At 37.5% G+C, this 27,884-nt stretch overlaps 1 protein-coding gene across 1 annotated transcript in view; it reads right to left on the minus strand.

Moving 5' to 3' along the window:
* Window positions 1–288: 288 nt before the first annotated feature.
* ITGA1 (integrin subunit alpha 1) overlaps window positions 289–27,884 on the minus strand; it is a 170,614-nt gene continuing 143,018 nt past the window's right edge. Inside the window, exons 20-29 of the mRNA XM_068990757.1 lie at window positions 26,535–26,615; window positions 26,017–26,093; window positions 22,941–23,030; window positions 21,000–21,102; window positions 19,225–19,338; window positions 18,953–19,057; window positions 18,686–18,790; window positions 17,166–17,258; window positions 13,956–14,072; window positions 289–7,160 (exon numbers count right to left, since the gene is read on the minus strand). Of these exons, the coding sequence (XP_068846858.1) occupies window positions 7,116–7,160; window positions 13,956–14,072; window positions 17,166–17,258; window positions 18,686–18,790; window positions 18,953–19,057; window positions 19,225–19,338; window positions 21,000–21,102; window positions 22,941–23,030; window positions 26,017–26,093; window positions 26,535–26,615 (930 nt within the window). The 3' untranslated portion in view covers window positions 289–7,115. The remainder of the gene's footprint in view (window positions 7,161–13,955; window positions 14,073–17,165; window positions 17,259–18,685; window positions 18,791–18,952; window positions 19,058–19,224; window positions 19,339–20,999; window positions 21,103–22,940; window positions 23,031–26,016; window positions 26,094–26,534; window positions 26,616–27,884) is intronic.

A 27,884-nucleotide genomic window follows, 5' to 3' on the forward strand; every position in this document is an offset into this window, starting at 1 on the left:
ATTATTAAAACATCTCATTAGGAGAAGATATGTAGTAATAATGGATTCTGAGGTTTTTGTCTCAAGTTTGCAAAAGACTAATCTCATTGCTATATTGTGTACAGGAAACACCACAGACAGACTGCATTTGCCTTTTGTTTTTTCCGTTTAGAAGCATTAAAGTGGAAACCTACCAAGGAGCTAAAAAAAAAAGTTTGGTGCTTTGGAAGAAATCTTGGACAAAATTCGTGTACTTAAAATCACAGCAGTCACAGTTTTCTTTGAAAGAGTCATTTTTTTTATTAACATATAAGACAGGATGCTCATTTACCTTGACGTAAAATACACAGCTGATGCACAAGATAAGACAGAATTATACAAAAATATCAAACTTCTGACCTCAAATCAGTGTACAGGATGCACCATATATAGGATATTCAAAATAGATTTTTGCTTTCTCAGCTATTTCTAATTATGTCATCTTAAATCATTGTTACCTGATAACCAATTTCTTTTTTAACATGTGTTGAAATCAGGCACTTAATAAATGACCAAAATCAAGAGAGTTAGTGCTTCTTTGTTCTTGAATGCAATCGAAATATTTTCTTCTAACAGGTCGGTCCAATAAAAGCCATGTAGAAATGCATGCACCCTTGAGCTTTTCATTTTAATGAGTTTATTCTGAGGTAAATAGACAAGCAGTGAATATACATACTTTGTTAGATCATGCAGAAAAGTTTATTAGAGTGAGTATGATACATGTTTCAGGGCAATAGTTATTATATACAATGTTTTTCTTTTCAATAAAATGGACACTTTTTTTTACACTGTCTGTTAACAATTTTATAACCCAACACTAGTAACACACAGTACACCATTCTCCCTTCAGGCTGGTGTTCCCTCGTAAGGAACAGAGGGTGGCTGCTACATCTTGAATAAAGGCAGGCGTGTCTCTCAATTAAACACTAAGTGTGTCTCTCAATTAAACACTAAGCGTGTCTCTCAATTAAACACTAAGTATTGGGACGTACTGTGTGAAATGGTTCTAGAATGAAGAAGATCTGAGCTGTTGTTGCTTCAAATGATTATTTTCACTTGAGCCAAAGCATGTTAAACTTCAGGAAATTAACCCTAGTTAACAGACAGGCAAGAATATACTTTGACTCTTATTTAATCAACAATTTACTTGTGTGAAGTACATGTGTTAGTATTGTGGCCAGGAATGACGTGGGCTAAAAATGCTTACAGTATTTTGAAGAGTAATGGTGTGTACATAAAAGATAAATAGCTTCAGCCCCTCCCCCACATTTTTGTTTTTTTATGTCTCTCAAAATGCAAGATGTCTCAGGGACACGGCAGGAAGATTGTCACCTCTTACTGGGCCAGTGATGCCAAGATCTCTCAGAAAGCCACATTAGTGTCTGTGTGGTGACTCCCTACTGCTTGGCTACTCTGTAGCAGAAAGAAACAATTATACCACTCACTCTTCCCCATCCAATCCTCTTTCCATCTCTTGAAAGACAGAGTTGGGGACAGGGACTGTCAGTAGGGGACTGTTGAATTCTGGCTTTCATCTTATCATTTGGAATATTTCTTTAAAAAGTTTGGTTCCCAGTCTCTTTGCATAGATCAAACAGAAATAAAAGAGTAAAAGCTGAGTCTCAGTCTCTTGCACAAAATCTGCTGAAATTCCAGACTTACTCTTTTTTCATCAGGATGTAATTTGAAATATGGTAACATCAAACACAGTCGTAGTTGTGAGTGTCCCTGGTATCCGCCCAGTATTGCCATGATTTCCATGGTGTGTCCAATAATTAAAGGATTTCCAAGACTCAGCTCACCAATAAAGAACATCCAACCCTCATGGCCTTGCAAGGGCACCAGGCTTCAAATGGCCTTGCCAAGAAGACCCAGATTAAAACCAAACATCCCCACTGTACAGATGAGAAGAGAAGAAGCCTACTGGAGGGCAGAAGGCAGAGAGATCCTGCAAATGGCCCCTGGGTCCTACTGCCCAGTTGGCATGACATTAAAATTCTCTACCCTGTGATGGGAGGAACATGCAAGGAAGTCCTGTGTAATGTTCTGAACTTATTAGCTATGGGAGAAAGGCTCTGATGTATTTGAAAGGAAGGAAAATGCTAATCTCTAAGCAAAGAGCCCAACATTAGAAGTGATAACTCATCCTTGTATTAATATATTTTTTGGAATGGTAAAACTTCAGCATGTGCTTATGCTTGTATTTGTTGTGGGAGGGCTGATCCTGGGATGTAGTGGGTTTGGGAGCTCAGGTTTAAGAACTGGATGTCCCGGGAACCACATGTTGTGGGGACAATGGGCTGGGGACTGAAGAGCCTCCACACACTCCTTTACTTTTCCTCAAGGTTGATGGTCAAAGGCTGTTGCTTGGAATTGCTAAATTCAAGGTTAAATTTTAATACGAGGATCAAAAACACTGACTCTTTCACCAGATTACAATGTTAGATTTTAACTCTTTTTACTGTTGTACTTAAGATGTTGCACAACAGTGCTCCCATTCAGAAATGGCAGCCTTCAGCCTTCTGTAATGCACTGCAGAGTTCATTTCCAGTGGTGGTTTCAGAGTTTCTGGGTAGGAAGTGATCAGGGATAGCAAACTGATTGGAATCCTGTTGCCCAGTGGATTCACCTTAAAGTTGTATTTGCATTAAAATGCCTGCTGTTTACAGTTAACTTGTATATTTTAATTAAAAAGTAGTAGCATCATTTTGAGGATTTTAAAGCTCCTCTTTTTGATTTTAGATTATATTGTAATTCCCATGGATGAGGATGGGGATTAGGGGGTGCTGATGGAGACCCACCGAAGTGCTAAATCCTGCCAGCCCCACACTGCTGATAGTGTCCCAATAATAGTTTGTAAATTCCTTAAAGATGCTCCATCTCTGAAGTGCCTTTCATCTTGCCCCTATTGCATTTACTGTACCAACCCTTTAGATTGCTACAGAAGAAGGGAGAACTGACATCCTGTGTAAGTGATCAAGTCACAGCAGCTGGAATTCACAGCAAACAGAGCACACATTTTAAACAGGTTTTTCTCTAGGAGTCTTCTTGAAAGTGTCCCTTGCGGAGAAGACTAATAGAAGGAGACTTCAGAAGTGCTGAAAATCAACAAGGGATACATAGGATACTAGTTCTAAAAGACTGATTTGCCTGGAAGCCTCTTTATTTGAACAATACTGTGACTGTCCTGGACACAGGAACCATGCTCTAAGCCTGAGTCTTCCCTAGTTTTCTCAGTGTTGTGCAAAGAAAAGACAGCTCATTCACAAGGAGCAGATTACAACATGTTTGACCGAGAGGATATCCGGTAGGAAAGCGCAGCGTACAGATGCCAGCGGGCACACTGCAAACTGTGATCCTTCTGGGGCTGCCTGCAGAGACACACCAGCTCTTCTCTCAGCATCTCCTCCCACCCAACTTTACTCAAGCATTCTGCAACCACCTCTTGCTTTGGTGCAAATATTTGTTTCCCAATTAAGCTTAGGTATTGGTTTTATAAAAGGTAAAATTATTAATTACTATGGTTGAATAAACATCAAATTTTATAAAAGTATGTCCTCCCACAATCCTCATTTCAAACACAGTTATGACACAGAAAATATTCAAAGATTAAATTGCCCAAGAATCTAGGGTTTGGAGAAAATAACTGAATAAATTGGATCACTGAGGTTCAAACTGAATCATAGAAATTACAAATATTTACAGAGAATGACCTTTCATGATATGGCTCCAGGGCTCTGGATTCCTAGAGAAAGTGAAACAGCTTCTTTGCGGCTGTGTAGGTCTGATTTTCATTTCATTTCTTCAAAATTATATACATTTTTACCTTCAACTCCTTCCTTTTCCAGCAAGTTTGCATCATTTTATTAATATTAAAGGAAGATTACAATGTTAGAAATTAAGATGGAAAAATGGGAAACTGTTTAGCACTTTGTCTACTGGGCATGAGAGTAGCATTTTAAGAATAATCTGAAATCTGACTATATTGTGCATGTTTGCGTATGTCTATATATACATGCTATATTTTATTTATCTCTCATATCCATCTATCATCTATTTATATCATTGTCATCTAATCTGGGTTGGGAAGATCTCCTGCAGAAGGAAATGGCAACCCACTCCAGTATTCTTGCCTGGAGAAGCCATGGACAGAGGAGTCTGGCAGGCTACAGTCCATAGGGCTGCAAAGGGTCGGACATGACTAAGAGACTCAGCACACACGCAGTCTATCTCAATGGTGTGCTAAAGCCAGCTCATACGGGTACAGGAGAACTGACAAATATATTTTCAGGAATTCTACAAGCTGTTTAGGGTTATGTTAGTGGCTTGAAAATGGCCATGACAAAACAATTTAGATCATGAAAACTGGCTTTTGACACAAATCAGGGATTTTTTTTTTTTTTCCCCTCCTGGAAAGTCAGCTGTTAAATAATTTACCAGTATACCATTATAGGTTTGGTATGGAAAGGGACTTCTTATATAGTTCAGTCTATATAGCAAAAGCAACAATTAATTTTTAAAAATATCAAAGTTAAAAAAAGAAAGTTTTTTTGCAATTTAATTTAACCAATAAAAGTTCATGCTTGTAAGTATCACTTTTCTTATTAAATGTTTTAAAATAATAAAGTTTTATATGTTTCCTAATCATTAATTATGTTTACGACATCTGTACAGAGTTAATTTGGGACAACTGCTGACATTATTTTAGCCAAAGCTTCTACATTCATATTGAGATATTACATAACTATATGCTAAGGTTAAATATTAAAGAAAGTGAAAAGAATATGCCAAGTGGGTGAATCAAACTTTTCTTGTGGTGTAGCTTTTGTGTGTTTATTTCTTGTAAACTGTCACTTGGTGTTGAGGTATTTTTTCTTCAGCCTGTGTCTGGGCATGCATGCATGTGTGTGTGTGTGTGCGTGCATGTGTGTTTATACACCTACATGCACAGATGCATAGACACATACACACATAAACCTCAAAAGATTACAATATTAGGGAAACAGGATATCTGGCTCATTTAACAGTCTACTTAAAAACCATGAGTGACTTATGTTGAAAACTTTGTAGAGCTTATAAGTAGCTCTTTGATCTGGCCAAATACCTCTTCCCCTCTTTTCTAATACGTTAAAAATGTCATCTTTTCTATTTTTCCCCTTTGGGTTAACAATATATTTAGTTGAAATCTGCACACTCTTGGTTCAGTGAATGCTTTATTTAGGAGTCAGAGAACAAGTGTGAATTAAAAAAAAATTTTTATCTATCAGATTTATTTCTAAGAATGTGCTGAGCTTGGAGCAGAGCTGCTAAGCAGGCTATGCACTGGAGGTGTGCACCATGCTGACTCCGAATATGAGAGATGCTTTGTTGAGCAAACAAAGGACAGGTGGAAAGAATGATTTTGGAACCTGGAGACAGATGAAGAAAATTCTAAAATGGGACATTTCTGAACAAATGACAGGCCAGCAAGAGGATACGAAATCTCTGGAGAGACAGCCTTTCTTTTAGCCGCTGATGTCCTCAGCGCTCTCCAGGTGCCTGTCTTTGACCATCAGGATATTAGATGCAGATGTAGAGAGCCATGAGGTAGGCTGTCTCTGAGTCCACAGATAATTCCCTGGAAATTAGTTTTTAAAAAGAAATCCATGGCATTTGATTATTTTCCATTGATTTGCTGCTTTATGAGAAAAGTAGAGCCCAGGATTCTCTAGATGAGTATAGATTCTGATCTTGTGACAGTCAATCAGGTAGAGAGATGGAGCTGCTGCAGAAGTAGCAGCAGATTTTACAGCAGTAGTTCACACATACATTCATTCATTTGTTGGTGGTGTTTTCCAAGAAATGGAGCAACCTAGGAACTTATGCTACAGAAGAGTCCAATGCACCATAATGATTACTTCAAGAACAAAGAAGCTCATACAAAAGTGTGATGTCTTTCTGTTGGTGTGAGGTTTCAAACTTGAAATTCTTTAAAATGCATTTCTGGAGATATATTTAAATATTGATATGCCTCACTCAGAAAGCAGTGGCTTGTTGGTAAAATGCAATACTGAAATGAAATACTGCCTTTTCATAAAAAGAATTGTGTTTGGAAAATTAAATACCTTTACAAAGATTAAAATAAACATACTCTCACAGCTTGAGGGTTTGAATGAACCATGTACCAAAGAGTTGAATCAACTCTTACTTTGGGTTACATCCTGGGACCCTTCACGTTCAAAAGCTGCCCAGCAAAGATGATCAGCATTTCTGCAGCATCCATCAACATTATCAGAAACCATATTTGCATATACCACACACATGATTTTTCATGACAAATCAGTGCTATGTCACATAAAACTGCTGTTATTTTTAGGATAAAAGAGTTTTGAGTTTCAGAGTTCAATATCAAAATTGTATTCTATAAAAGCTTAAATTAATCCATTCAGTGCACTTGCTTTTCAACAAGTCTTTCTTGATTTTCTCTCCTAGATAAAATTTCAGCTCAATTGTACTATTTTACAAACACTTTGGAAAGAAAAATTTCCAAGTACAGAACCCGACACAAAGATGCTGACTGTATTCTCTGTGATTTGATTCTATTTTCAGTCTATACTGTATATAGGAAAATTTTTCTCATTTGAATGGGGGGAAGTGATCTTTTTCAGGTAAAATTCCTTTCTTTGCATTTACAAATGTTGACTATCATGCTGAATGTGGATATCCATCAGGAATCAATGGAAAAAGCTTAATTTATATTATTTTGAAAGTAAATGTTTCAATGATCATAAAAATCTTTTTCTGTATTCCTTAAATATTTTGGTAATTTAATATATAAACATATTTGTACAGGTTATTTTTCATCTTCAAAACACTTTGTAATTTTGCTTACTCAACAAAAATGAGTAATTAAAAATATTTTTCAACATTTTATAAAATATATCTTTACGGTGCTGTTTTTGGATCTTGCTTGATCTGTTATTTTCTAAGTGACTAATCCCTGATGGATTACATAAAGTTATGTGACTATGTCTTTGATTGTGTTTATTAATTTCTTGTCACATATTTGAGGCAAACCTGAGGATTATTGAATAATTATTTCTTCTCTTCCAAATATTTCATTTCTCCATTTTCTTCTTTAGTGGTCTTTTGAAGAATCCAATCTTAGAGAAAATATCAAATGTAACACAATTAGTTATTTGAAATTAGGTAATAAATATTAATCTCAGATAAAATTTAGCTTAGTAAAATGTTAGCAATTGTGGGATTACAAATAAAATAATCGAGAGGTATTCTTTTCAATTGACCTATTAGGTAATATTGAATGTCAAGAAATGACAGTTATTGGACCTCCCTGGTGGTCCAGTGGTTGAGGATCCGCCTGCCAGTGCAGGGGAGTTGAGGTCGGTCCCTGGTCTGGGAGGATTCCCCATGCCTCAGTGCTACTAAGCCCCTGTGCCACAACTACTGAGCTTGACTCACGCAGCTCATGAAGCCTGCATGCCTAGAGCCTGTGTGTGCTCTGCAACAAGGGAAGCCACCAGAACGAGAAGCCTGTGCATTGCAATGAAGACCCAGTGCAGCCAAAATAAATAAATAAAATTGAAAAAAAAAAGAAAAGAAAACCACAAACAACCCCCCCAGTAGATTAGATGATACAGAAGAACAGATTTAAAAAAAAAAAAAAAAACTAATATATGTAGCAAACTAACTTAAAGGGTTCTGGAAAAATATTTTGGGAGACATGCAAACTAGTTATCCAGCTCTGTCTCTACTTTGCCATCATCTTGCTTTTTCAAGCACGTGTCAGAGAAATTTCCATCGAATAATCAATGGTCATAAATTGAGGTCATTAGAGATGATGGTCAATCTGGTAGGTACACTATGGCTAGGAGGTTAGGGAGATTTCTGAGTTGTCTGGATTAACTTTAAAAAGATACACTTTTATTTTTGGCTCTGCTGTGCTGGGTCTTTGTTGCTGCACAGGCTTTTCTCTAGTTACGGTGCGCGGGGCCTATTCTCCATTGTGGTGCTTCTGCTTCTCACGGTGGTGCCTTCTCCTGTTATGGAGTGGGCTCCGGTATTTGCTGCACATGGGCTCAGCAGCTGTAGTTCCTGGGTAGCACAGGGTTAATATTTGTGGCACATGGACTTCGTTGCTCCACAGCATGTGAGTTCTTCCTGGACCAGGGATCGAACCCACGTCTCCTGCATTGGCAGGCAGACTTTTTTACCACTGAGCCACAAAGGAAGCCCTGGATTAACTTTAAATGTACTAGCACATCCATCTATATAGGCTTGACATAAAAAGACTCTTGAAAACACCCTGTATCATTTGGATATGAAAATGAAGTAATTGAACATACGAAAAATTCCACATAGGGGTGAAGGTGGGTCACTTTTCATGATGTATTACGATAAAAATTACAAGTGCTTTATTATTTCCAATTATATAGAATAATAATTTTTAAAAAAGGATAAAAAATCTGCCTGCCAATGCAAAAGATGTTAGAGATGAGGGTTGGATCCTTGGATTGGGACGATTTCCTGGAGAAGGAAATGGCAACCTGCTCCAATATTATTGCCTGGAAAATCCCATGGACAGAGGAGCCTGGTAGGCTACAGTCCATGGGGTTGCAAAGAGTCAGACATGACTATGCCCATTATGTTGTTATGTTAAAAAAAAAGGATAGGAACTGGAAGGAACCTTTGCAATATTCTAATCTAACATGGGTATTAAAATTGCTTTTTAAAAAAGGTCCTAGAGAAATATTCTTTTAAATCTGTATTCTTTTAAAAAATTTGAGAGTGGATTATAACAGTTCAAGCAAAGACCGTGAGTTAATTCTTTGGAAATGTGGCACCTTCATGTCATTTTAATCATGAAAGAAAGTGAAAGTGTTAGTCGCTCAATTGTGCCAGACTCTGCGACCCCATGGACTGCAGCCTGCCAGGCTCCTCTGTCCAGGGGATTTTCCAGGCAAAGATACTGGAATGGGTTGCCATTTTCTTCTCCAGGGGATCTTCCTGACCCAGGGATCAAACCTGGGTCTCCTGTACAGCAGGCAGATTTCTTTTCCAACTGAGCTACCAGGGAAGGTCCCTTTTAATCATAAAGTTGTGGTAAATTATGCAAGGGAATCCTATTTTCAAAAAAATTATTATAAAACAATTGAGACTTCTAAGGGCATAAATGGTGAAAAGTATGCACTTTTAAATTAGAGAAGTTTTACTCAGGGTTTTATGTCTTCCTCCACTCCAGAATTTAGTTGGCGGTAGACATCACAAGTCCCTTGGACTGCAAGGAGATCCAACCAGTCCATTCTAAAGGAGATCAGCCCTGGGTGTTCTTTGGAAGGAATGATGCTAAAGCTGGAGCTCCAGTACTTTGGCTACCTCACACGAAGACTTGACTCATTGGAAAAGACTGATGCTGGGAGGGATTTGGGGCAGGAGGAGAAGGGGACAACAGAGGATGAGATGGCTGGATGGCATCACCGACTTGATGGATGTGAGTATGAGTGAACTCTGGGAGTTGGTGATGGACAGGGAGGCCTGGCGTGCTGCAATTCATGGGGTCGCAAAGAGTCGGACACGACTGAGCTACTGAACTGAACTGAACTGAACTGAGACATCACAAAAAAGGTGACAATAGAACAAATGAACATGAAGAAACAATATATGTGTCTTCCCTAGAATACAAATCCTCCTACATGTATCAGGCCTTTTTCTCTGAGCCAAATATACGCATTCTGGATTCACAAACCATTAAGCCTTTTAACTTGTACCTGCATGTCCTGAGTCGAAAATAAATCAGACAAAGCTCTCACAAAAGCAGGTGGTGAATCATGACTTTTGTCTTTCCTGCCCTGCCCAGTTCCTGATCTTTTCTTCTTCCCTCTCAAGTTGTTTTTTTTTTTTTTTGCTTCTTTTCAACCTTCCTTTGCTTTCACAGATTAAAAGCTTAGTTTTAAAACTTAACTCCTGTTAACAAAAGTTTTCCACCCAACTGATTCTATTAACACTGGTTTTTCAGTGCAAGTTGGGTGATTAGAGTGAAAACTAGGAAAATATATGTTCATAGCTTCAAATTGGACAGGGCCAATTCTAGTCAACATTTGCAACAAGTTGTTTGTTTTCAGCACCCAAACTTATAGTTTTCACTTCCTTTTTCTTTTTGTATTTACTTAATGATCTTATTTGTATTCCCCCCTAATTAAAAACCCTGTGGCAAAAGTCTGATTAAACAGTCCCTGGCAGAAATATGTGCTCAACGGTTGTAATATGGAATAAGTGTTGAATGAAAACATTTATCAGTTCAGTCACTCAGTCCTGTTCAACTCTTCACAACCCCATGGACTGCAGCATACCAGGCTTTCCTGTCCATCATCAAAACATTTATATTAAAATATAAAAGGCTACTAGATAGCAGTACTATCCCCCACTCACACTCCCCTCACAATATGCATATTGGATGAGGGAACAAAGCTATAGAATTAGTAAATAAATCATTAAGGGTGGATCTTGAGATATCAGTGTAAGATCAAGTTAAGACAGGAACAATCTGATTTCTCAGGGTTCCTTTGTGGACCATCTCATTCTATCCTTTTGGTTATGATGACTGAGCTTCTCCCTTAGCATGTTACCAGATTTCAGGACACATTTCCCAATCTATTTAAACCTGTGTCCTCTAAAGCCTTCTCCCATCAAGGTTAAGTATAGTAAGTGAAGTGAAGTCACTCAGTCGTGTCTGACTCTTTGCGACCCCATGGACTGTAGCCTATCAGGGTCCTCAGTCCATGGGATTTTCCAGGCAAAAGTACTGGAGTGGGTTGACATTTCCTTCTCCAGGGGATCTTCCTGGCCCAGGGATCGAACCTGGTCTCCCACATTGGAGGCAGACGCTTTACCGTCTGAGCTACCAGGGAAGCCCTAAGTATAGTAAGCACCTACTAAGATTTTGTTAAGTCTTAATCTCTTCTATTGGAGAAGGCAATGGCAACCCACTCCCGTACTCTTGCCTGGAAAATCCCTTGGAAGGAGGAGCCTGGTAGGCTGCAGTCCATGGGGTCGCGAAGAGTTGGACATGACTGAGCGACTTCACTTTCACTTTTCACTTTCATGCATTGGAGAAGGAAATGGCAACCCATTCCAGTGTTCTTGCCTTGAGAACCCCAGGGATGAGGGAGCCTGGTGGGCTGCCATCTATGGGGTCGCACAGAGTTGGACACGACTGAAGCAACTTAGCTTAGCAATCTCTTCTATGCATTCTATGAAGATAAAGCTACAGAGACTGTGCCTTTTGAAATCGAATTCTAGTTCCAGGGGGAATCTTTCACCTGCTCCCTGCACAAAGTCTCAAACTGAGAGTTTTGATTAACTCCCACACTGTTGGGATTTGGAAGAAGCATGAAGAAAGGCTAGTCCTGAGGTTTATGCTCCACTAGTCTAAAATTAGTCAAAAAAGATGTGTGGGGAATGAGGGTAGCTTTTCTGAGCTTGCTGCAGACCAAATGCTTCAGGGAGGTTCAGGCAAGAGGAGGGCAAGTAATCTTTCCAGTATAACAGAGCTGCTGAAAGGTTGAACCCAACGAGGGACTATCACTCCAATATCAAATATTTTTATATATTTCAGGGAGTTCATGATCTTCTTGAGCAAAACCAATTCCTGGAGCTCCAGAGGGAAGAGCTTGCCCCATAGAGTGCAGCAGAGGACTATACTGGATAAAGGCATTGCTTCAAACCAGTCCCTTACTAGATGAGAACTCTTAGGGGGGTTAACTTCTGTTTGCTTCAGTGTCCTCAAGTATAAAATATAGTTAAAAGACTTAGTTGGAAAGACTGTAAAGAAAACAGAGTGAATAGAAGCAAGGGAGACCATAGAGTGAGGGGGTTAATAGCGCTGACACAAAAGTGAAATGGCCCAGATGATTCTCTACTCTGAAACTGACAAACCATGTGACTTTGGGAAACATATTTAACTTTTCTATGCCTCAGCTTCTTTGCTTACAAAATGAGGTCCACAATAGTATCTTTCTCATAGGGTTGATGTTAATATCTAAAGTGGAAAAGCGGAAAATGGTTCCTGGTACACAGTGAACACTCAATAAGTGCTAGTTTTCCTCCTGTCTACTGTGGAAATACCATTCTGATTACTGGCATTCCCACTGATATGACTGAGTTAACTAAACCTACAGGTCAGGACTGTCCAAAGGTTGCTAAACCTTTGGGCTTTAAAAGAAGACCTAAGAAGACATCAGAATGTATCAGCAAATCATATCCTGGATGGAAGAATGTTTGTCTTTACACTTACGCTTTTTTCAGTGTTAGTCGCTTAGTCATGTCCAGCTCTTTGTGACCCCACGGACTATAGCCCACCAGGCTCTTCTGTCCATGGAGTTTTCCAGGCAAGAATATTGGAGTGGGTTGCCATGTCCTTCTCCAGCTTTTTTCAGACTGATGACCAAAAAACAGGGCTGAAAATTATTTGCTAGTTTTAAGGAGAAGTATGCAGCTAGAGAGACTACTCAAATATCAGCTCTGGCTTCCCTCTTCTCTTGACAGCAGTGTCCTAAAACTGTATGGACAAGTGCTGTGCTTACCATACTGAAAGAAATCAACAGTAAAATGTCCTATTACAGGTGCTTACAAACAAAGAAACCATTTTCTACGTTCCAAGCACACCCTTGACACCGCTAAGCCAGGCCTTGGGTACCACAGTGTGGCAAAGCCAGGTATTACAGACAGAGCGTGGATACCCTGCAAAGCAGGAGGAAGAACTGCAGGTCTGAGATGGCAGAGAATTCTGTCCTCGAGACTTTGCTGGAGAAAAGCTATGGATTCTATTTACCAAACTAAATGCTCCTGACATACATCTTTAACACAGCTGTTTTCATCTTCTCTGAGAATAACCTCCCGAAAAGAGGAAGATAGTTATGGTAAGTCAGAATGGATAGGAGCAGTTGGTAATTTGATGGGAGAGAAATTTGCTATTTAATCTATTTGATTAAAAGATAATTCTGTTGCTCAGATATCAGAAAAATGAATACGTAGCCACAATCTATTTTTAATATAGTGATAATTTTGCTTTTGAACAAAACAATAAAATATAGGGTGATAAACGCTAGAATAAATGCCAATTTGATATTTCATTAGAAAAACATTAAATTCAACTTTTCTATGAGATTTTATTCTCTATTAAATTTATCCTAAAAGCTATCATTTCATTTCTGCTTAATTTGAAAAAAATACAAAGATTGAAAGATTTTGCATATCTTAATTTAAGCGAAACATCTACTGATATGGAAATAAACATCTGTTGATATGTTAACATACAGATTGACTAGACAAAAAATAGGTTAGTTTTACAGGAGGATTTGAAGCAGGAGTGTGTAAAAGTATAAGATTTCTGTGTCATCAACTAATTGAACAAATATCTCATTTCTCACTCAGGCATGCAACTATTGCATAAAATGTGGCATTTTTATATATTAAAGAAGCATTTAATTTTAAAGATACATAAAGATATGTGATTAGGATAGGGTTTTATCTTAACCATAATTCTGTTGCTTCTATGTTCTTAAACTGACATAGAAATGTATTCTTTTCCTTTTTCTATAAAAGGGAGTTTTCATTCTTCTCTGCTTATAAAAATAATGTACACTTAATTTAGAATTTCCAGTGTTATAGACAAATGAAAGTGCCCTGTAATCCCGGTCTTAGAGAGATCTCCCATAATTTTTGGATATGTCTATTTCTTTCTTGTACAAAAGTGGTTTCAAGTTGTGTACAGCATTTGAGATATATATTTTTTCTTCTTAATTTCGTCTTGGTTATCATTTCAGTGTTTTTAGTGGCTACACAATACTATATTCCAAAGCATGGATAAATCATAATTTGTTTCACCAATATGCTGTTGACAATTGAAGCAGGAAAGTCTAAGGAACTCTGATTCTTACCTTCCACAGCGCTAATATGAGCAACATTAATAGCAATAATCCAGCAAAAGCACTCAGCAGGATAACCCATAGTGGCACTCTGCCTGGTAGCCCATCTTTGGATATTTGGATAGCAAGCTGAAAATGATTAAACAAGATTGTTAACATTGATAAACACCTCTTAGAACTTCCAATACACTGAGTTTTTGTAGGCTATAATTTTCTACCAAAGAGTGTACTCAATCTCATTACTACATACAGAGAAAATAATGAGTTCACATTTTAAAAGGCCCTTCATCTATTCTAAATCTCTAATCATGTCATATTCATTATTACCAAAACAATTTTGTAACATTATCCTCCAGAAATTCATACATAACGAGTAAACTGCCTATGAATCAAAATTCTCAAGGGTAGAGGTGAATTTCACTCAGGGAGAATGAACAGTATTGTATGTTTTAAAGGTTTATTCATAGCCTTCAGTACATTATCAAAATAGCCTAAGTTTAGATGGGAAGGTTATCACAGTTTGTGGACATATAAACCTGAAGGGGTCTTCTAACTTCAATTCTAATTCTAGTGTGCTTTATTTTTTTTGCTAACAAATTGAGATATAATTTTCATACAGTAGGATGCAAAAATCTCAAAGGTACAGATGAACAAATTTGTGCATGCATTTCCTCAATGCATTTTTTATTATACTACACTGTCTATTCCAACTGACATTCTCTTAGCATCTATAAATTAGGTCTTCAGTTCAGTTCAGTCGCTCAGTTGTGTCTGACTCTTTGTGACCCCATGAACAGCAGCACGCCAGGCCTCCCTGTCTATCACCAACTCCGGGAGTCCACCCAAGCCCATGTCCATTGAGTCAGTGATGCCATCCAACCATCTTATCCTCTGTCGTCCCCTTCTCCTCCTGCCCTCAATCTTTCCCAGCATCAGTGGCTTTTCCAATGAGTCAGCTCTTCGTATCAGGTGGCCAAAGTATTGGAGTTTCAGCTTCAACATCAGTCCTTCCAATGAACACCCGGGACTGATCTCCTTTAGGATGGACTGGTTGGATCTCCTTGCAGTCCAAGGGACTCTCATGAGTCTTCTCTAATACCACAGTTCAAAAGCATCAATTTTTCAGCACTCAGCTTTCTTTATAGTCCAACTCTCACACCCATACATGACCACTGGAAAAACCATAGCCTTGACTAGATTGACCTTTGTTGACAAAGTAATGTCTCTGCTTTTTAATATGCTGTCTAGGTTGATCATAACTTTCCTTCCAAGGAGTAAGCGTCTTAATTCCATGGCTGCAATCACCATCTGCAGTGATTTTGGAGCCCCCCAAAATAAAGTCAGCCACTGTTTCCAATGTTTTCCCATATATTTGCCATGAAGTGATGGGACCGGATGCCATGATCTTCGTTTTCTGAATGTTGAGCTTTAAGCCAACTTTTTCACTCTCCTCTTTCACTTTCATCAAGAGGCTCTTTAATTCTTCTTCACTTTCTGCCATAAGGGTGGTGCCATCCGCATATCTTAACTGAAGTAAACTTGAAGGAGACAGCTTTTAGTGTTCCAGCTACTCAAGCTCTCTCAGTGTGGCAACTAACCCTCAATAAAGCTTGTCTGCTCTGTGTCCTATCCCTTATGTTTCCGAGAGGGAGAAAAGAAAGAAAAAAACTAATTTAGAGTAGCTGTTAATGACCAATAACACCTCAAGGTTCTGTATCTCCCTTTAATGGGGAATATCTCCATTCCTTAACCTAGAGGGGAAGATTAGAGATAAAAAAGAAAACTAACTACCAGGGAAGATATTTGCATAGAGTGGATACTGATCCAGATCCCTCACTTGACTCCGAGCTGGTCACTGCTCATGCATCTAGAAGACGGAGCTCGCAAGAATATAGACATAGGTGGGATCAGACCTTTGAAGACAGACTTTAAGCACATCTAAAATAATTCCCTGAACTTAGAAGTACAGAAATGGAAGTCTGGAGGCAATCAGTGACTTCTCCAAGATCACACAACTATGAAATGATAATTTTTAGTAATTTTAACAGTTTAAGTGTAATTTTTCTTTAGAATAAAATATAGAAAAAATGGCTCTGTAAGAAAATTTAAGTAAAATTTAGGGAAAATAAAGCTAATTATAAAATTTAAATAAAATGTATTTAGTAATCAAATATACTCTTTTCCAAATCCTTTCCAATATAATATATACTTTTTTTTTTTGGTGCTTACGGGTAAAATTTTAGTTTCTCTACATGTGGAACAACTTATCATATATCAAGCAAAGTGCTGTTTATAAAGTAAACATTATATCCAGATATATGATGCATATATTCTTTAAAGGTAAATACTTATCAGAAGTCATTGACATTGTAATTATTTTAAATAGATACTAATTTAATGGAGAAGGAAATGGCAACCCACTGCAGTATTCTTGCCTGGGGAATTCCATGGACAGAGGAGCCTGCTGGGCTACATTCCATGGTGTCAGAAAGAGTCAAACATGACTGAGTGACTAACACACACTAATTTGAAATAAAAAATGAAAACTTCTCAATGTTTGGTAGTTTCAAGTATAATTTTATGACTCATGATGTCCATATGAAATATTTAAACTCTCATGATAAATAGGGAAATTATCCTCAACTGCCCACATGTTTAACAGGTGTTTTGACCTTATTTTACAATAGGACAAAAGAGAAATAACAAACCATTTTATTTTTAAGAAGAATGAATTTGTGTCAGGGAATATTACTTCATTTTTTGTTTCATATTTCCCAATGGCTAAATGAAGAAAATTTTAAAATAAATTTACAAGTATTCCTATTCAGTGTAAAGTCACTTTCTGGAAAGAAATTATTTTTCAAGTCTGCTCTTCAGATGTCAACTGCATTTTGTAATGTTAGTTTTTAAGGATGAAAATTACAAATGTATCATACGTTATCAACGTAAGAATAAAAACATCAATTTCCTGTGATGGTTATAAGTAATAAAGTCAAACATGGCATGCTAATTGTAAATATCATGGTTTTTCCCAGTTTCTCACAAAAAAGGAGACTGAAATCACACTTGAAGCTAATCAAGTGTAATTTGAAGCAGAAAGTGTCTGTCACTTACTGAGAGCAGTGCTAGTCACTGCTTTAGGGACTATAAGCAAATATAAAACGTTATGTCACAAATGGAGTGAAATGTATAATGTTTTCAAAAACTTGGAGTCACACTTACCTCTCTTTTTTGATTGCCAGCACTTAAAACTAGTGATGCATTTTCACTCTGAAGTTCTGCCCTTATAGTAAGATTTAAGCTGGAAAAATGTGCCTGAAAAGCAAACAATTTATTTTCAATATAAGGAGCTAGTCACAATGAGAGCTAACCATGTTTTAGAGCAGTTTTTCAAACTAAAATTTTTCTGAGATTGAAACATTTAACATCCAGATGGCATTTGTGGTAGGAAATGATGACTGTGTATCCACCTTTCCTCTCTGCACTCAGATCTCACTTAGATCCTTATTATAGAATGAAGAATTTTTCTGAATAACACAGTTTCTATTAAAATTTTTCCTTTGCAAAATGAACTCCAAACCCTGCCCTCTTTTCATGTAGTTAGGTATGGTATAGCTACTCTCTGGTAATGAGGTTTATCTAGAAGTGTGTTTAGAATTAAATTGAAATTACCAATATTCAACAATTGATGATTTATTAAAGATAGCAACTTAATATGATCAAATCTAAAAATAGAAATTTCATATAATTAACAAAATACTTCTAACAGAGAAACAAATAATATAAAACACAAGTTTTAAAGTAGCCAATTGTCAGATGGATTTGACTTTATTAGGTATCAAAATGTCCTCCAAAATAGATAGATAGCATAATGCAATAAATTTATAATATACATTAACTCTAATCTTTGTTAATGCTGTCAAGGATTGTCTCTCTATGACTCTTTGTTTCTTTTTTTAAAAAAATTATTTATTTTAATTGGAGGCCAATTACTTTACAATATTGTAGTGGTTTTTGCCATACATTGACATGAATCAGCCATGGGTATACATGTGTCCCCCATTCTGAACCCCTCCTCCCACCTCCCTCCCCATCCCATCTCTCAGGGCTGTCCCAGTGCACCAGCTTTGAGCGCCCTGTTTCATGCATCAAACTTGGACTGGTGATCTATTTCACATATGGTAATATACATGTTTCAGTGCTATTCTCTCAAATCACCCCACCCTCGCCTTCCCCGATTCTTTGTTTCTTTGCTGAGTTCTAAGGTATTAATGAAAGTGCAAAGGAAAGAATAAGAAAAACTTAAAAAAAGCATATATACATGAAAGGGGACCTTGGAAATAACTTAGTTACTAACAGACAAGGCAGTGAGAGTGAAAGTCGCTCAACTGTGTCTGACTTATTTGTGACCCCATGGACTATACCGTCCATGGAATTCTCCAGGCCAGAATACTGGAGTGGGTAGCCTTTCCCTTCTCCAGGGAATCTTCCCAATCCAGGGATTGATCCCAGGTCTCCTGCATTGCAGGCAGATACTTTACCAGCGGAGCCACAAGGGAAGCCCAACAGACAAAGGAAAATGACATCCAAAGAGTTGATTTAGTAGAGCTAAGGCTTGGATCACATTTGTTTAGGCTTCCAGTTTTACGTTCTTTCTCAAGAAGCACTCTTCTTTGTTTTATTAAGTGATGAATATTTGTTTATATTATTCAATTATTGCAGAGAACTATGGAATCACTTACTTTTATAAAAGTTGGTTTCCATAAGATAAGTGAAACATTCACTTGGCTCATGTCAGACGGAATCAGATTACATGTGATGGTGGCAAACTTACATGCACTGCAGTCCTGTTTAAATGCCCAGAGGTATAAGTTAGCACTCATGCCATTCGATGAAAGACAGTATATGAAAAATATTCTACATCATAGTTATTTTTAGGTTGATATTGAATTTATTCACTTGGAAAGCATGAGGTAAAATGAACACTTGTCTTGCTAATTTGAATTTACCAGAATGGTGCCTCGTTTGATATCTTCAGATTTGGATATCATCATTTTCTTCCCAGTGTTGATACCAAAAGGATCCCGAAGGTTACTGGGTATGCAGTTGACATTCTATGAAATAAAAACATGTCTTTTATCAGGTGAGATATCAGAGGGAAAAATGACTTGAAAAATAATGTAAAGGATCTGTGAATGATAGACACTGCCAAACATGAATGATCCCTCTTGGTAAGTGTGAGGTACAGAAGAAGCGTAACTCTGAGGCACACATGACTTACCTCGGAAGATGACCATCCACTTGGGTACAGTACAGGAAAACCATCCGATGTCACATTGGGAAATGAAATTGACAGTTTAAGTTCTGGCATTGGAAAATGCCCACTTTTTCTAATCTACAGGGAAAAAGAGAAAAAGAAACGTAACCTTTTCTTCTTTCAACCGCAAGTTTTCTGTCTTACATAAAATTTTGCTTCTTAATTGATTAATTAAGTTGTGTAATATTTTGAATCCCACAGTGAATGTAGAGGATTTTATGGCACTGCACAGAGAATTGGCTTTCCCTCCCTTCTTCCTTCTTTCCTTTCTTCCTTGTTTGCGGAATTCTCTAATCTAGGAAAAGTAAATGGGCCTAGAAAAAACTGGTAGCCTACATTTCAAAAATTTATTCCAGTAGTAGAGTGACTGGCAGTTATACTAACTTTCTGAGGCATTTCCGCAAAGGCACAAATAAAAATAATGAAATATTCTTGATAGTATACATTTATTTCTACTTTGTGAGAGAATTCCCTTTTTCATCATTGACAATTCCCAAAGACACTGAGACCATCTTCTAACAATGCTGTGTTATTTCATTCTTTTGAATACAGACTTAAACCTATCATTTGAATTGTATGCTTCTTACTTGAGTAACAATAACTTGAGTCTGTATCTGTAAGTAGGCATGATCTGAAATGACAGCCTGGCTCAACTCCATAATTAGTTACTATAATGGTTAGGAAAAGCTTGTTATGAAGGGTTCAAAAATAAAAATAAAGGTTGTAATATAAAACATATTAGTAGGAACACCATAAGTTATGGTATAACACATATGAAATGTAGCAAGGAGCAGAATGAGTTACCAATTTATTTGTTGAGTAAAGGAAATTATTATCAAGACAATTTTTGAAATAGTCATGTTATTTTTTAAAAAGTGTTTTTCTAATTATACTAAAAAATGTGAATAAAGTCTATGTGGTTATAGGTAGAGTCTACTTGGTTCCTTATTTTTTCCTCGGAAGTCATTCTAACTAATTTGTGTCTTCTGAGGAAATTAGAGCTCTGGGTCTTTTAAGTTGCTTGAAAGTATAATTATCATCAATTTAAATGAAATTATTTTACGGCTTCCCTGGTGACTCACTGGTAAAGAATTTGCCTGCCAATGCAGGAGATACAGGTTTGATCCCTGGTCTGGGAAAATCCCACATGCGGTGGAGCAATTAAGCCTGTGTGCCACAACTACAGAGCCCGTGCTCCAGAGCCCGAGAATCGCAACTACTGAGCCCACGTGCTCCACAGCAAGAGAGAACCCAGGGCAATGAGAAGCCTCTGCATTGCAACTAGAGAGTAGCCCCCACTCTCCACAACTAGAGGAAAGCTGCTGCAGCCACAAAGACCCAGCCCAGACAAAATTAAGATCTCACGGACTGTAGCCCACCCAGCTCCTCCGTCCATGGGATTCTCCAGGCAAGAATACTGGAGTGGGTTGCCATTCCCTTCTACAGGGGATCTTCCCTACCCATGGATTGAAACCTGGGTCTCCTGCATTGCAGACAGATTCTTTACCATCTGAACCACCAGGGAGGCCCTAAATAAAAAATTAAATAAAACTATTTTAAATTATAAATTTATTTTAATTTAAATAAATTATATAAATTTAAAGAAATTATAAGGGAAAGTATGCTGGAATATAGAGATTAACTGTTGAACCAACATATTTGTATGTGTCTGTTAATACTTTAACTTCTAAACTTACAAATACCTCTTTCACAACATTAATTTAGAGGTAATTTCTTACCAAGTAGAAGATATCAATTTCATTTCCAAGGTCTTCAGTAGAATTAATAACTTCAGGGACAGTCTCATTGGCCGCAATTGAAATATGGTATTCACTTGCAGAGCTTAAAAGAATTAATTGGAAGACAAAAAGTATAACAAAACAAAGTGTAACTTTCACTTGACCTCACTTTTTATTTCGATATACTAGGAACCGAACCCCACAATAAGTACTTCAAGAGATTTCAAATCAAGCGCAAATTATTTTACCCTGAAATCTAAAGTTAAATCTTTAAGGAGGGTGAGAAAGATTACAATTTAATTCAATAGTTACCAATGCTTAAAATACTAAAATATGTATAATTTTTAAAGTAAAGTTTGATTGACACATGAAATGTTTTCATGAATTTATTAATATCACCTACATTTAGTGAATAATAAGGCTAAAACCTGGTACTTTTAATAGTGCTGAATTTTAAATAGATTTTAACAATTTGTTACCTTTTCACAATTTAAAGTCATTATTTACTGTTAAACTTAAAATCTTTTTCATAAAATCTTTTTCATAAAACTCCATGTTCTTTGGATGAACTTGGTAGATGGAAATGTAACATAAACATATTTAAAAGCAATATTTCAGTTTAGAGAAGATAAAAAATGCATGTTTGCCAAAATTTGATTTTAAATAAGTGAAAAATTCTTGGGATAAGTCAGTGTACCAAGAGAAATGAAAGTAAAATAAATAGAAAACAGTGAATAGAATTAAAGATTAAGGTAAAAATGCAAAATCTACATGTATATCCTACAATCCTCTCATTTCTGTGGTCTTTTATTAGTAAAACAAAAGTGCCATAGAAGATAAATTAATAACATGACAAGAGTCAGAGTAAATGACACAGAATTTTGTACTTTTTGTACATGGCTTATATTTATTTAGCAAAAGCCTGGAGTCCTGCTTATGCAAGTTTACTAACACAGTTGGTGTTTGGATAGCTTAGAAATTCTTATGAAAAAGGATGGTTTACGAATAATGGAGGAAATAATAAATTTTGTTGCTGTTTAGTCTTTAAGTTTGGCCACCTGATGTGAAGAGCTGACTCATTGGAAAAGACCATGATGGTGGGAAAGATTGAAGGCAAGAGCAGAAGGGGACGACAGAGGATGAGATGGTGGGATGGCATCACCGGCTCAGTGGACATGAGTCTGAGTAAACCCTGGGAGATGGTGAAGGACAGGAAAGCCTGCCGTGCTGCAGTCCAAGGTGTTGCAAAGAGTTGGATAGGACTGAGCAACTGAACAACAACAAGTTGCTAAGTTGTGTCTGACTCTTTTGCAACCCCATGGACAATACCCCACCAAGCTCTTCTGTCCATGGGATTTCCCAGGCAAGAGTACTGGAATGGGTTGCCATTTCCTCCTCCAGGGAAATTTTTGTGACCCAGGGATTTAAACTGAATCTCCTGCATCACAGATGGATTCTTTGTCACTGAGCCACCAGGGAAGCCCCTGAAGGAAATAAATACCTCTTGTCAGTAAACAATGATTTAATCTTGAATGTCCAGGATGGGCAGATTAATCAGATCCCACACAATGAGAATAAGAGCCAAGAAATATTTTGGATCTCTACAGACACTGCCCTTCATGAAGGACTTCTGGGTCTTCAGCTTGCATTTACTTAAGACTGAACTGCTAATGCAATTTGGTATTAGTAGCACCTCACATTTCAGATTATTTAGGATGCTGGTTCTCAATTTTTAGAGTGCACGAGAATTACCCAGAGGGTTTAACACAGATTGCTGGGCCCCCTCCCCAGAATTTCTTATTCAGCACGTCTGGGGTGAGGTCAGAGAATCTGCCTCTCTAAGAAGCTCCCAGGTGATTCTGATACCCATGTTCAGGGACCACAAGCTGAGATTCACTGGGTTACAGGAAGGCATCAACTTGAAGTGTGGGGTTCTCCTACCTGGAAAACTGTAGTCCAACTTCATACTTTACAGGGATAGAAATGTTCACTTCATTATCAAAAAGGGTTTCAGGTGGCTCTTCACTGTCACTAGAAAACAGCAATCAGACAAATCATTGAACTGTTGGCTATCAGTCAGACAAATCATTAAACTGTTGGCTATTTAGAGACTTTTCTAAGCATTTGAATGAGAAGTTTATTTTGATAACTAAATAAAGACACACATACAAAATAGAATTATTGATTAAAAAAAAAATTCAGCGTGGAGAGGGAGATCGGAGATGGATATTGTTAAAAGACCCTAAAGTGATTCTCAAGTGCAGTGAGGGTTGAAAATGACACTGATTTACTACAAGGTTTTGCAAATTTCTGTGTGAATAATAAGTGTTCTTGGGTCAATGGTTAAATACACAGATTACTGGGTTCTTCTCCTAGAATAATATGGATTTAGTAGGCCCAAAGTAGGATTCATGAAATTGTGTTTTTTTATAAATCACACAGGTGATTCTTATTTATCACAGAAGAGGTCCTTGTGAAAAGATGTGCTCAGGGGTACAGAGCTGAGAATAAATCTAAAACCTTTGTCTTCTCACTTAACAGTCTTTCTATGCCTTGTACTTGGGCTTCCCTAGTGGCTCAGACAGTAAAGAATCCTCTTGCAATGAGGGAGACCTGGGTTCAATCCCTGGCTTGGGAAGATCCCCTGGAGAAGAGCATGGCAACCCACTCCAGTATTCTGGCCTGGAGAATCCCCCTGGACAGAGGAGCCTGGCGGGCTACAGTCCATGGAGTCACAAAGAGACATGACTGAGTGTCTAAGCACAGCACAGGCCTTGTACTTGGTGCTTATTGTTGAGCACCTACTTTCCTCCCTGATTTTAGTTATCATTTTAATTATACATTATTTAAATGCATGCCTAGATATTTATACATTTATATGTACATACACATATCTCATACTCTCCTGTATTAAGTAAAAAAGCATGGACAAGTGCTATAACAGGTACCAACACTGGCTCTGGGGCCAGAGGGCCTGAGATTGTTCTTGGACATTGACCTACTTTGGGACAGTTGTTTAGTCTCTTTGTGCCTCAGGCCTCAGTTTCTTCATCTATAAAATGGGAATTTTATGATTAAATTCTTAATAAATAATAAGTGAGCAACAAGTGTAAAATGCTTAACATTGTGCCAAGGACATAGGGAATACTCAGTAAGTATTAATTTTTACTATTATTATCACATATACCCCTCTACCAAGTGACCAAGCACCTAGCATTTTGTCTCACAAAATGGGCAACGGGTACCCTTTAATGACTCTGCTTATTCCCAAGTATATTAGCAGCATGATATGAGTGATGGGGCCGTGAAGGCAGCTCCCTGTCTTGGGTTATAGACACATGTGTGATTGGGCTCTTGCTGTAAATGGCCGCTGCCTCTAACCCATTCCACACTGCAGCCCAGTTAACCTTTGAAAGAAACAGCTCTGTACATATGACTTCACCCCTTAAAAACATTTCATGGCCTGTTCAACTAAGATGCCTTATTTCGAAATTCAGTACTCACCATCCATGGTGAGATGTACATTCCCTGTTTATCTTCCATTATGCATTTATGTATTCTCCTACATTTGCACTAAAACTGATCGCCCAACATTCCCCCAAATAGACCTAGTGGTCTCCCTTTGCGTTTTTGCTCAAGCTGTACATTTTTCACTTGAAACATTCTATCTAACTACCCACCAGCCTCTCTGAATTGCTACCCATTCTTTAAGGTCCTTCTTAATTATAACCTTCTTAATAAATCTTTCTTGGGTTTTCATTGCCAAGTAGATATAATTTCACCCTTCATTAAGTCTCCATACATGGCTTCTATTTCTTTAATAAATTTTCCTTGTTCTTTCCTGTATGATAAATACTGGTCTCAGTCCCCTACTGTAATATTCTCTTCCTAAGGAGCTTCATGCCCTTATTTAAGTGACAGTCAGTATCTTGTCCATGTGCTGTGTGTGCTGTGCTCAGTCGTTCAGTCCTGTCCAACTCTTTCCTTTCTGGCTTTTTGTGACCCCATGGACTGTGGCCCACCAGGCTCCTCTGTCCTTGGGACTCTCCAGGCAAGAATACTGGAGTGGGTTGTCATGCCCTCCTCCAGGGAATCTTCCCAACCAAGGGATCGAACCCAGGTCTCCAACATTGCAGGCAGATTCTTTACCATCTGAGCCGCCAGGGAAGCCCAAGAATACTGGAATAAATAGTCTATCCCTCTTTCAGGGGATCTTCCTGACCCAGGAATCGAACCGGGGTCTGCAGCATTTCAGGTGGATTCTTTACCAGCTGAGCTACCAGGGAAGGCCTATTTTATTCATAGTAGAGCTCAAATAAGTATTTGCTAAATTGAACTGAATTGAGTATACAGAATTAACCATCCATTAATTCATTTTCTCATTCACTCACTTTACATTTATTTAGTAATTATTCAATTATTAGCTTTTTTTAAAACTGGGAATAAAACAACAAATGATGAAAGCTTACCTCAAGTTGCTTATGGTCCAGTGTGTAGTTACTCTTAGAAAAAAGGTAAGTACTATTTCAATTTCCTTATTAGACTTTTGCTATTTTTCGTTTGAATATTTTCTATACCATCTTTCAGAAGCTTTGAGTGATTTGAATAAAATTTATTAAACTACAAAAGGGTATCATAAAATTTTAAGTCTCTTTAATGATTCAGTTGACTTTGATGGGCAGTCCATAAAAGTTTTTAAATTAGCAAAGCCTATAAATTTTTAATGGATTTAAATGCAATTTGGCAGATATAAGTGATGTGTGATTACAACGTTTTATGGCTCATAGAACCAGTGTTTAACCCAATTAGGTTTATTATTTCTATTAAATGAAAATTTCTCTATTTTGCTAATAATTCATAAGGATGATTTTGTGAAGCAAAGGGGTTCACTGCCTTCTACTTTGACTGACCACATAAAAGCTGTAAGAAGTTCCAGTCCATCTATAGAACATTTTAAATATATGAAAGAAATTACTTGCAGGCATCCACATACACTCATGTACACACAGGAACCAACCTTGTTGCACTTAAATGAATGATCACATTTTCCATGAGATAAGATGTATTAAACTGAAATAATATTTTGAATGTTACCTATAAAATAAAAATATCTTTAGTAACAGATAAGAAAGTAAAGTAGAATTTTTGCATTAATTAAAGTATTAAATCATATAAATATTTTTCTTTTTTAAATAAAATCACTCAAGTTTATTAACTAATAATGCAAATTTCATGAGCAAAGGAGAAGATATATGTGAAAACAGCTTAACACACCAGAAAATGTTACATACAGATCCAACACTATCACATTATTATATCCCACCTATTGTTATTTTTTCGTATTATCACTGTCTACCAGATCACAATCATAAACATTGTAATTATGAAATGGTCATTATTAAAGTCTCTTTAAAACAGAAACTTCAAGTACCAGCAACCATCTAAACACATCCATTAGAAACATTTATATATTTGGCCTTGAGCATATTATTTTTTGTATCCAATTGCCACATGTATTTTCTATAATCCGCTTACCATTTCTCCTTTTCTTAGGAAAGGATAGCCAACTTTACATGTGATATTATGATTGGATTCACAACTGTCTTTTTGGATAGCCTAGGAAGAGAAAGTAAACAGAATTAGATCAGATATGCAGGTGAAATACTTGAACTTGACTGAAATACTTGAATAGATTGAAATACTTGAGCTCAGATTTTCCCAGCTGTGCCTTAGCAGCTGCCTTGCTAAGATTTCACAGTATAGTTTTTGGGAAAGTCTCAGAGATCAAATTGCCAACATCTGCTGGATCATCGGAAAAGAAAGAGAGTTCCAGAAAAACATCTATTTCTGCTTTATTGAGTAAGCCAAAGCCTTTGACTGTGTGGATCACAATAAACTGTGGAAAATTCTTCAAGTAATGGGAATACCAGACCACCCGATCTGCCTCTTGAGAAACCTATATGCAGGTCAGGAGGCAACATTTAGAATTGGACATGGAACAACAGACTGATTCCAAATAGGAAAAGGAATATGTCAAGGCTATATATTGTCACCCTGCTTATTTAACTTATATGCAGAGTACATCATGAGAAATGCTGGGCTGGAAGAAGCACAAGCTGGAATCAAGATTGCTGGGAGAAATATCAATAACCTCAGATATGCAGATGACACCACCCTTATGGCAGAAAGTGAAGAGGAACTAAAAAGCCTCTTGATGAATTTCCGAGACTGAAAAAGTTGGCTTAAAGCTCAACATTCAGAAAACTAAGATCATGGCATCTGGTCCCATCACTTCATGGGAAATACATGGGGAAACAGTGGAAACAGTGTCAGACTTTATTTTGGGGGGCTCCAAAATCACTGCAGACAGGGATTGCAGCCATGAAATTAAAAGACACTTACTCCTTGGAAGGAAAGTTATGACCAACCTAGACAGCATATTAAAAAGCAGAGACATTATTTTGCCAACAAAAGTCCACCTAGTCAAGGCTATGGTTTTTCCAGTAGTCATGTATGGATGTGAGAGTTGGACTGTGAAGAAAGCTGAGCACCGAAGAATTGATGCTTTTGAACTGTGGTGTTGGAGAAGACTCTTGAGAGTCCCTTGGACTGCAAGGAGATCCAACCAGTCCATCCTAAAGGAGATTGGTCTTGGGTATTCATTGGAAGGACTGATGCTGAAGCTGAAACTCCAGTACTTTGGCCACCTCATGTGAAGAGCTGACTCATTGGAAAAGACCCTGATGCCGGGAGGGATTGGGGGCAGGAGGAGAAGGGGACGACAGAGGATGAGTTGGCTGGATGGCATCACCGACTCAATGGACGTGCGTTTGAGTGAACTCCGGGAGTTGGTGATGGACAGGGAGGCCTGGCATGCTGCGATTC

Source organism: Capricornis sumatraensis, chromosome 18 (assembly GCF_032405125.1).
Source record: "Capricornis sumatraensis isolate serow.1 chromosome 18, serow.2, whole genome shotgun sequence".
Classification (NCBI taxonomy): Eukaryota; Metazoa; Chordata; class Mammalia; order Artiodactyla; family Bovidae; genus Capricornis; species Capricornis sumatraensis.